Consider the following 11,532-nt stretch of genomic DNA (forward strand, 5'->3'; position numbering starts at 1 on the left):
TCAGATTTTTAACTACTAAGTTACTATTAGCCATTGCGTTGTCAGTTTATTTTGATATATGAGTTTGACGGTTATTAAGCACCCTCTTTACGTGAGGAAATGTTTAACTGATGTAGTAAGATATGCACATTTGATATATTTAAATAATTTTTAGAACATAAGATGAATGACAACGTACGTTTTCTGTTTAAACGTATCTTTTTTGGATGCTGGATTTTGCTACATTCAGCATGGTATGCGTGGTGCGCAGTTGATTGTGACGACGAAAATATATGTCAGTGTAATGCAGGAACAGGTGGGAATCTAATTGTTGACTGTTCCCGAAAGGATCTGTTGAAAATGCCGAAAGGTATGCCAATTTCGGCATATGACTTGTGAGTATATATGGTATTTCATTTCAAATATAACAAAGTTCTTTCGAAGTTGTTTCAGATATATAAATTGATACAAAAATAAAGAACTCAACAATGTGTAAGCGCTAAAAGCAAAACACCAAGGGTCTGTTGGCATACATTATTCGAATAGTATATTATATTCTTAAAATTCCTTTTATTACTTGTAAATATGCTTAAAAAAAATAATGATTTTCAATTTATATGCCAGCTAAAATTGCTCTTAGAAATATATTAAATGTTTAAACTTTATATATCAGGTTTCGAAAGTTCTACGTTCAAGAACATTCATCTAAAAGGAAGGCATAAAATACCCAAACAAGTTATTCGAAATCGTGTATCGAAGACACAGTGACTAAGTCAAAATTCAACTTAAAACAACTTAAAGTCAAGACAACCACCAGTTTTCACATTATAACATAATTTTGGTATAAATATTCTGTGTCAGCCTTTTACATAGACTTGTGTTTCTTAAACCTGAATGCTCTTTCATAAAACTTTACTCAGTACTTGGAGTAAAAAAAAATGGTGCTCGTAACACCAAATCCAATAATTTGACTGGTTGATATCTGATTTTGAGTTGGATAATCGTGCTCGTCAGTTGTATGATCGCATGGCCTGGAGGGTTCCCATTGATTTATTTTGTTTTGTCAGCATCATACATGTCTCGTCCTTTGATTCGCCTTTTTGCTTCCATTTACTCGATGCTTCCGATTTATTACAAAAAAGTAAAATCATAAAAAGACTGAACTAAAAACGCAAAGTCCCTCATCAAATTGCAAAATCAAAAGCTCAAACAAATCAAACGTAGGGATAACAAATAAATGTCATATCCTGACTTAGAACAGACATCTTCATGTGTAGAAAAGCCTTAAGGTGTTGGATTAAACCTGGTTTTATAGCTTGCTTAACAGCGGTCATCATTGCATTATAATCTTAAAATCACTATTAAAAAGTTAACATTTAACCAATATGTAACACAGAAACATAGAAAGTCTTATAGACACAGCACATCAGCAAAAAATTAAAGACAAGAATACACAAATTTACCACGGCATCATAGCACAATGACGGAATGCAAAAGGACAGAGTCAGGTCATATGTATTAAATATAAAAGCACAAGAAAGCATTATATACAAAGAACATTTACAAAAATGAAAGACAAGAATATACAAAAACTATCATAGAACAAAACACAATGACGGGATGAATAAGAACAGAGTCGCGTGAAATGAATATCACTAAAAACCTACTATATAGTAAAAGTTACATTCAAAAAGAAAAAGAAAAGAATACCATAAAACTTTAATACGATGATAAACAACGTCAGTATCAAATATTTTTTTTCTTTCGGGCAAACGTCTCGGGGATTATTTTTTTAACTTTAAAGCTTGCGCCAACATGTGATTCAGGGATATGATTTGTCATTTATCGTGCTAAGTTTGGTTTCTACTATCAGTTTTGTGCATGTATTTCATGTCTATTTATAGGAGACTTGAAAAGAACGATATTGCAAAGGTTCCACATGGTTACTTTGACAACCTAACAGAATTAACATACTTGTAAGTTGGCATTTATAGTCTCCCTTTATAAAAAAAAACCAACAAGATCAGATACATCAGGATTGGAAATTGTTTTTGTATTTATAAGACTCGTCAGTGGCGGTCGAATAAAACAAAACATTGGAAAGATAGTTCATTATAAAAGTTTTAATAAAAACACAGTGAAAATCAAAAATTGTGGAAAACACGGCTGAAATAAAATAAGATGGTTGCTGCTTAGCTTATATGTTCACCCTTTTTGGTAAAAGAGTTCGGAAAGCGGATGACTATCAGTCCACCAAGGTAGACAGTTATTGGTTTAACTTGAACAATATGTGAGTCTTGTACATACCAAGTTCAATAGTGAACACAACTGTCGTATCTGTCTAAGTTATCCGTAAACGGTTGCTTTTTTTCTTTGTGTTATATTGTTTTTTTGTTGTTTTTTTTCATTTTTAAATATCGGGCATTGTATAGATTGCTGTGCAATATTTGACTTTGCTCATTGCTGAAGACCGTATGGTGACCTCTTGTTGTTAAAATCGATCTATGTTATTTGGTCTCTGGTCTTTTTATTTTGGTTATCATCACCACATCTTCTTACTTTTATATTAATTGGTGGGAAGGTGAAATTAGGATTTCAGAAAGTAAGATGGATCAGCTCAAATTGCTGTCATTATTATAGAACTAATCTTAACTTGGGAAATAAAATCTTCAATATCCATGAAGAAGGGGTATGATATAAGGTTATTACTATTTTGTGGTTATAACCAAATTCGTTATCAACTTTCATACGATTAATATCATGAAGTTGAACACATTTACATATAAAGTCATAAATATGGGCATCAATGATATCACAGACACAAGTAGACATATCTATATTTTAACAGGAAAATAAACAACAACAAAATAGCTGTGCTACCAGAGGGACTATTTGACAACGCAATAAACCTAGTAGAAGTGTAAGTAGTATTAATTGTTATCAATTGGAGTGTTTTATCAAATATCATAAATCAAAACAAATAATGCAAGGTTTTCGAGGAATTGACGAATTTATAGTAAAACAGTTACAAAGTCAAACTCATAAATCGAAAATAAACTGACAACGCCATGGCTAAAAATGTAACAGATAAACAGACCTACAATAGTACACACGACACAACATAGAAATCTAAAGAATAAGCAACACGAACCCCACCAAAACCTAGGAGTGATCTCAGGTGATCCGGAAGGGTAAGCAGATCATGCTCCACATGTGGCATCCGTCGTGTTACTCATGCTATAACAAATCCGATAAATAGTCTAATTTGGTAGGTCACATTCATGAAAGCGAAGGGGGTTGTAGTTACGACGTTAGGAACATATCCGATATCATTTGTGAAAAGGTTATTCCGTAACGGGCAATCAACTCGTGATGGCGTCCGTAAAATTTACGATGGGATGATTTCAACTTCACCATTTGGAACTTTATAGCTTCCTTGTGAGCAGCAATCCTCTTTCAAGAAAATCATGATACGAAATGCAAGCACGGGAATAGCGTATCAATTTGGGAGAAATATACCCCGTATGCAGGTGCTGCTGGAATGTTGGTACTTAGAAATGGAAAGTTCACAATTTAAAAGCTAAAATCATCTCTTTTGTCTTAAAGTTTTGTTTTTAACCGACCCTCATTGTCAAGTTCTAGATGTAAGTCAAGATATGAGGCCGACTTAACTGTATCTGTTGTATCCTTTATCTCTAGTTCGATGGGATAGATGCGTATCACATAGTCACCATATTTTGAATTATTTAGTTAAAGAACATCATCTATATAGCGGAAAACAGAGTTAAAGGATATTGATAACTTCTTATCTTTCTTCCTGAGATAAGTTATCTTAATGGTTTTGTTTGTTAGTTCTCAGATTTATAATGATATCTAAACTACTTGTTTTAACAGAAACTTCAACTACAACCTCCTTACAGAAATACCAGATGGACTGTTTAGTAATATGCCAAAACTAAATTGGTTGTAAGTAGTGTTTTACATTTCACATTCACGCTGGTTTTAATTTTTTCGTTTATTTTCGTTTATCAATATTAATTCACATACAGTACGGGTGCCACATTGGGAAAAGGAGCTTCTTAACTGTCTGGGGCATTTTTATTATTAATAACCTATTTATTTGCATCATACATTTTCATAGACTTCATATTTTTCGTAATGATAGAAATTTGTTAATGTGTTTGTCATTTAAATAAACCAATGTATTACATATACAGAGATTTATTCCAAAGGAAACTGCGTTGTTTTGTCCTACAAAATAGACATCAAAGTTAAAACAAACTATTGCGGGCATTTATCATTGCTATTCAAAAATGATCAACTAAAGTTAAAGATTGATTATTGCGATATCAAAAAGGATTATTATAGATATATGTATCAATTATCATAATGCAAGTTATTATTGTGAACTCACCCAGTCGCATTAGGGTTACACAGCTACTTTTGCATGGGTACTATTTCTGTACTAAACATATGTAGTACTGGAAATCTACTTTTAATATTCAGTACTATTTTGTTACTTTAAAATTGATGTAATATTTAGGTACCTGTATTTTACACTGCTTGATTGGTACTTGAAACTTAGGTACAACCGATGGTTTAGTTACTACCGTTACATTTTCAGCATTTTGAAAGTTTTCCCGTTTCAAATCTCTTAAAATTTCAAACATGGAATATTGTATTATTTCTGTACCAAAATATTTAGTACAAATCAAATACTGTAAAATACAAGTACCTAAATATTGCAATAATTTTAAAGTACATAAATAGTACATAATATCAAAAGTAAATTTTCCAGATCTACATATTATGTTTAGTACAGAAACAGTACCTATGCAAAAGTAGCTGTGTAGGTTGATAAAAAACAATATTTGCTGAATTCAAAGAAGTATTAGCTGGGATACATTGAAGAATAGAAACTATTTGATTGTGGTTGTCTTTAATTGAGGTTACTTTTTTTTAAAATAATGTTTTGAAATTGAAATGAAAATGAAGAATGTGTGAAAGATGCAACAACCCGACCATAGAGCAGACAAAAACCGAAATCAACAAATGTGTCTTCAATGCAGCGAGAAGCTCATCCATAATCTAGTATATTATAAGAGCATAAACCTAAAGCACGTGGAGGCACCTTTTATTTGTTTGTTTTTGTTTGTTTTTGTTTGTTTTTGTTTTTGTCATTTTTATCTCAAAAGTCTCTATATGAATCCATTTGACTGTTATTCCGTTATTTAATTAGCATTTATATTCATAATTGTTTTGTCATTCTTATGTCAGATTTGTTGAAAGAAATCCAGTTGACTGTTATTCCGTTATTTGATCAGCATTTATTATCATAATTGTTTTGTCATTCTTATGTCAGATGTGTTGAAAGAAATCCAGTTGACTGTTATTCTGTTATTTGATCAGCATTTATAATCATAATTTTTTGGTCATTTTTATGTCAGATATGTTGAAGGAAATCCATTAGACTGTAGTTGCCCAGTAGAGAAGTTCCGAACATGGCTATTATCTTTAGATCAATCCATCACTGTTGATGCTGAGTGTGATAATGGAGATAAAGTAGTCGATATACCAGGGGCTTCGTTCGATGTCTGTATTGGTAAGGGGTTACTATTTATTCAGCTTACACTTTTTTAAACATATGTTATCATCCTAAAAATTATTGAAAATAATATTCTTACTGTTCTTCAAAAATCCAAAAGAAAAAAGCAAAATATAACTTTTCTTTTAAATGAATATAATAATCAAAATGGATAATTAAATGCATGCCTCACAAAAAAAACACCAAAACGACGATCAAAATAAATTAAAAAGAAAAAGTCAACAAAATCAATTCTGTTTTTATAACATATCATTCCCAGCTTAATTGAAGGAGATTTTGCGGGGACAGAAAAACAAATGGATAAAACCATTTTTTTTTGTACATGCAAAAAACTTAGGCAAGGGTCCGTGTGGAAGGCCGTACTATGACCTATAATGGTTTATACTATTTGGACTATGACCTATAATGGTTTATATTATTTGGACTCTGACCTATAAGGGTATACTATTTGGACTAAGACCTATAATGGTATACTATTTAGACTCTGACCTATACTGGTATACTATTTGGACTATGACCTATAATGCTTTATACTATTTGGACTATGACCTATAATGGTATACTATTTGGACTAAGACCTATGATGGTAAACTATTTAGACTATGACCTATAATGGTATATTATTTGGACTATGACCTATAATGGTATACTATTTGGACTAAGACCTATAATGGTATACTATTTAGACTATGACCTATAATGGTATACTATTTGGACTATGACCTATAATGGTATACTATTTGGACTAAGACCTATAATGGTATACTATTTAGACTATAACCTATAATGGTATACTATTTGGACTATGACCTATAATGGTATACTATTTAGACTCTGACCTTTAATGGTATACTATTTGGACTATGACCTATAATGGTATACTATTTAGACTCTGACCTATAATGGTATACTATTTTGACTATGACCTATAATGGTATACTATTTGGACTATGACCTATAATGGTATACTATTTGGACTTTGACCTATAATGGTATACTATTTAGACTCTGACCTATAATGGTATACTATTTGGACTATGACCTATAATGGTATACTATTTAGACTCTGACCTATAATGGTGTACTATTTGGACTAAGGCCTATAATGGTATACTATTTGGACTAAGACCTATAATGGTATACTATTTAGACTATGACCTATAATGGTGTACTATTTGGACTAAGGCCTATAATGGTATACTATTTGGACTAAGGCCTATAATGGTATACTATTTGGACTAAGACCTATAATGGTATACTATTTGGACTAAGGCCTATAATGGTATACTATTTGGACTATGACCTATAATGGTATACTATTTGGACTATGACCTATAATGGTATACTATTTGGATTATGACCTATAATGGTATACTATTTGGACTATGACCTATAATGGTATACTATTTGGATTATGACCTATAATGGTATACTATTTAGACTATGACCTATAATGGTATACTATTTGGACTATGACCTATAATGGTATACTATTTGGACTATGACCTATAATGGTATACTATTTGGATTATGACCTATAATGGTATACTATTTAGACTATGACCTATAATGGTATACTATTTGGACTATGACCTATAATGGTATACTATTTAGACTATGACCTATAATGGTATACTATTTGGACTATGACCTATAATGGTATACTATTTGGACTATGACCTATAATGGTATACTATTTGGACTATGACCTATAATGGTATACTATTTAGACTCTGACCTATAATGGTATACTATTTAGACTATGACCTATAATGGTATACTGACCTATAATGGTATACTATTTGGACTATGACCTATAATGGTATACTATTTGGACTATGACCTATAATGGTATACTATTTAGACTATGACCTATAATGGTATACTATTTGGACTATGACCTATAATGGTATACTATTTGGACTATGACCTATAATGGTATACTATTTGGACTATGACCTATAATGGTATACTATTTGGACTATACCTATAATGGTATACTATTTGGACTATGACCTATAATGGTATACTATTTAGACTATGACCTATAATGGTATACTATTTGGACTATGACCTATAATGGTATACTATTTGGACTATGACCTATAATGGTATACTATTTAGACTATGACCTATAATGGTATACTATTTGGATTGAGAGATGTCCCAATGATTATCATACCACGTGTTCTTATATCTATATAACATAATACGCTTGGTATGTATTGATTTCAATAGGCGTCATACAAATGAGATGTATGCATGGCGTATCATGGCTATTTATAGGGCACAATACTTGTTGCATCTGGTAGAATAAAAAAATAATTCAAAATGCAAATCTAAGACTTTACTTGTGTTACCGTGGAACCTTTTTAACATAATGTGATATATGTAAATAAAAGTGTTTTTGTTTTAATCAGAAATATATGTGGAAGTTTAATTGTTCAAACAAGTTTTTTTAACAGTGACTACGACTTCTACAACAACTACTACGACAACAACGACAACGACGACACTCCCTCCTCCAACGACGACGACAACAACAACCACTACAACAACAACACCGATACCAACAACAGAAGGTAAGATAATAGTATGTAGTGGTACATCAACAACAACAACAACAGAAAGAGAGATAATAGTAGGTAGTGGTACATCAACAGCAACAACAACAGAAGGTAAGATAATAGTAGGTAGTGGTACATCAACAACAACAACAACAGAAGGTAAGATAATAGTAGGTAGTGGTACAACAACAACAACAACAATAAAACCCACAACAGAAGTTATGAAAATAAGATGTACTGTTACAAAAACACCAATACCAACAACAGGTGGTTAGACAATCAGAGGTACTGTTACAATAACACCAATACCAACAACAGAAAGTAAGACAATCAGAGGTACTGTTACAACAACACCAATACCGACAACAGGTGGTTAGACAATCAGAGGTACTGTTAAAACAACACCAATACCAACAACAGAAAGTAAGACAATCAGAGGTACTGTTACAACAACGCCAATACCAACAACAGGTGGTAAGCCAATCAAAGGTACTGTAACAACAACACCAATACCAACAACAGGTGGTTAGACAATCAGAGGTACTGTTACAACAACACCAATACCAACAACAGGTGGTTAGACAATCAGAGGTACTGTTACAACAACACCAATACCAACAACAGAAAGTAAGACAATCAGAGGTACTGTTACAACAACACCAATACCAACAACAGAAAGTAAGACAATCAGAGGTACTGTTACAACAACATCAATACCAACAACAGATGGTTAGACAATCAGAGGTACTGTTACAACAACACCAATACCAACAACAGAAAGTAAGACAATAGGAGATACTGTTACAACAACAATAATAATACCAACGACAGAATGTAATACTGGTACTTTGCTTGTAAATACAAGGAAATGGTGTGCATACCTCAGAGAGAAGGAAAATAATAGACACCATAATACTAGTACCTTTGATCCTCCAAACAAAGAAATGAACGCAAGAAAAACACTATGCAACACAACAAAACAAAACAACAATAAAACAAATATAGTCTTTTGATAACATATTTCTTTTATACAATTTGGCAATTTTTATATTTAGAGACAACAGTCATAATAAGTGTCGTTCCAGAAGAGGGAGATGCACTAGGTATGTATTCATGTTAAATAAAGTTGCCAATGTTGAATATAATACTGCTCATACAACAAATTTGGTATTTTACCATGTTAAATATAGAACCTGTAGTTCAATAATTTAGGTATGTTACCAGGTTAATTATAGTACCAGTTATTATTATAGTACGATAATTCAACAAACCTGGAATGTTACCATGTTTAATTTATATTCCGGTAATTCAACAAACTATGTATATAACCATGTTAAACATAGTATCGGTAATTCAACAAACTATGTATATAACCATGTTAAACATAGTATCGGTAATTCACCAAACTAGGTATTTGACAATGTTAAATAAAGAACCGGTAATTTTACAATCTTGGTACGTTACTATGTTGAATATAGTACAGGTAATTCAGCAAACTTCATTTGAAAACTTGACCTAGCTATAATTATTAATGTCTCTTACAGTGAGTTTTGTTAACTCTCTGATTTTGTTCATCATAATAATGATTGTATTATTTTATTATTATTAATGGCTCTTAACAGCGACTTTCGTTATCTTTCTGATTTTGTTGATCATCATTGTGTTATTTCACTATTTTCAGTGACGTTCGTGATCTCTCTGATTTTGTTGGTCATCATTGTGCTGACCTGCATTGGTGTACTCGTCTTGAACTACAAATACAGGAATCTACTCAAAATTCAACCAGTAAGTTGTTATATCATGGATATAAAAATGTCAGAACTTTCGGTTTTTCAAGACATCATTTCTTTCCAAATTATCTGTTTAAGTTTTAAATTATTTTGCTACTAATTTGTGGGATTTCAGGCTTACTTCTTGTACATGTTATTCAAGTTGTGAGACTTTAATAAACTATTGAATCTACATACCATAAACGAGTATTAAATTGCTGATTTTTACAGATTTTGTGACAGAGAAAAAAACATGTCTTTCTGTAGCACAATTCCATATTCAGACTCAGTAATAGCAAGGGTTTGTATGCTTACCTTTACAAATTCTTGGTAATAGCCATATATAATAGAATTTAAGATTTAATTCATCAGCCTATTGGAATGTGACATCTTTGATTACAAATCCTGTAAGTACTATGTTATGATTACAGGAGAAAGAGGGAGAATTTGACAAACCTGATGAGACCGAGGCAGAAGAGAAGGTTAATCTAACTGACAACAGATACTGAGCGACACCGTGCCAACTGATCACATGACTTAGTCAGTTTGAGACATGACTAAGCATGGCAGACATTGTCTGTTGCATTTAGTGATTGCATTTCAAGTTTATGTTGTAAATCAGTTGCTGGAGTTAACATTGATGAATTGCTGCATTTTCAATGATTTTTTTTACTATTTTACATATTTCATTGTTGTGTGTGCTCCCAACAAAATCAGCTTCGCATTGTCCGTCTGTCAGTGGGTCCGAAAAATGATTTCAGGATAATATTTCTGATTATATTTTTGCCATCAAATCAAAACAGGATATGCCTTGGAAGATACATAACAGGAAAGGTTGTCTAAAGATTTTCGTGATCATTGAGTCAAGTGTGAAAACCTATACATATTCCGTCTGAACATTACTCTTGTCAAAAACATTTAAAACTTTATTTTGTTTGAGGTGTTTAAGCTTGTTTCATCTCTATCTTTTTTGGTCAATTAAAATATTTCAATCTGCAGTTGTTGTTATATATAGTTCTTTAAAGCACTTGGTTCATTATTACTGCATATTTAAATCAGAAACGGTATTTGAGAATCCAAACACCTGTCCTCTACAGTAAACTTATTATATTCGAGCTACTAGTATAATTGCATGTTCTTTTGATGTAAAGTGTTTGAAGACAAGAAACTTTTATTCTAGAACTGGAACCGCCCAGTATGACGAAGCCTTCTAAGTGTTGTCGAAAAATCAATCCAGTTAAGACGATGATGTGAATATGAATATCAATCTTACATTTAACTAGACCAACACCCTGAGGCAGATTGCTAATGTGTTCGTTCACATAGTAACAGAAGTCAAAAAGGCATATCACTCACACCACATCTTCCTATATCTATATATCGTCCTGTCCGGAAAAATTGTCATGAATTCAAGCCAACCAGTCTTTGCACTTACTCATTTTTGCTTGGCGAAGTAGCGGCATTTTATCACCATTTTCAAAGTCGAGACGAGCACGCTACAGCTAAACCACCGAGATGGCATTTGAAGCACTTGTGGAAACAGTCTTATGACAAAACTTTACCTGAAGCAAAAGCTTAGGCATATACCGTTCTTTTGTATTCACTAACGGAG

At 32.2% G+C, this 11,532-nt stretch overlaps 1 protein-coding gene across 1 annotated transcript; it reads left to right on the plus strand.

The window, feature by feature from the left end:
- Window positions 1-339: 339 nt before the first annotated feature.
- On the plus strand, window positions 340-8,426 carry LOC134722271 (integumentary mucin C.1-like). Its single transcript, XM_063585880.1, has 6 exons — window positions 340-374; window positions 1,884-1,955; window positions 2,828-2,899; window positions 3,874-3,945; window positions 5,427-5,581; window positions 8,050-8,426. Exons 1-6 carry the CDS (start codon window positions 340-342, stop codon window positions 8,424-8,426), a joined length of 783 nt encoding a protein of 260 aa, XP_063441950.1.
- The last annotated feature ends 3,106 nt before the right edge of the window (window positions 8,427-11,532 follow it).

The sequence above is a fragment of the Mytilus trossulus genome, chromosome 6 (assembly GCF_036588685.1).
Source record: "Mytilus trossulus isolate FHL-02 chromosome 6, PNRI_Mtr1.1.1.hap1, whole genome shotgun sequence".
Taxonomy (NCBI): domain Eukaryota; kingdom Metazoa; phylum Mollusca; class Bivalvia; order Mytilida; family Mytilidae; genus Mytilus; species Mytilus trossulus.

What these genes read in the sequence shown, in the direction of transcription:
- LOC134722271 (XM_063585880.1), top strand. Translation starts at nt 340, where the DNA reads ATGCCGAAAGGTATGCCAATTTCGGCATATGACTT. An exon ending in CTAACAGAATTAACATACTT is followed by an intron (nt 1,956 to 2,827) that starts GTAAGTTGGCAT and finishes ATATTTTAACAG; the next exon opens with GAAAATAAACAACAACAAAA. An exon ending in ATGCCAAAACTAAATTGGTT is followed by an intron (nt 3,946 to 5,426) that starts GTAAGTAGTGTT and finishes TTTTTATGTCAG; the next exon opens with ATATGTTGAAGGAAATCCAT.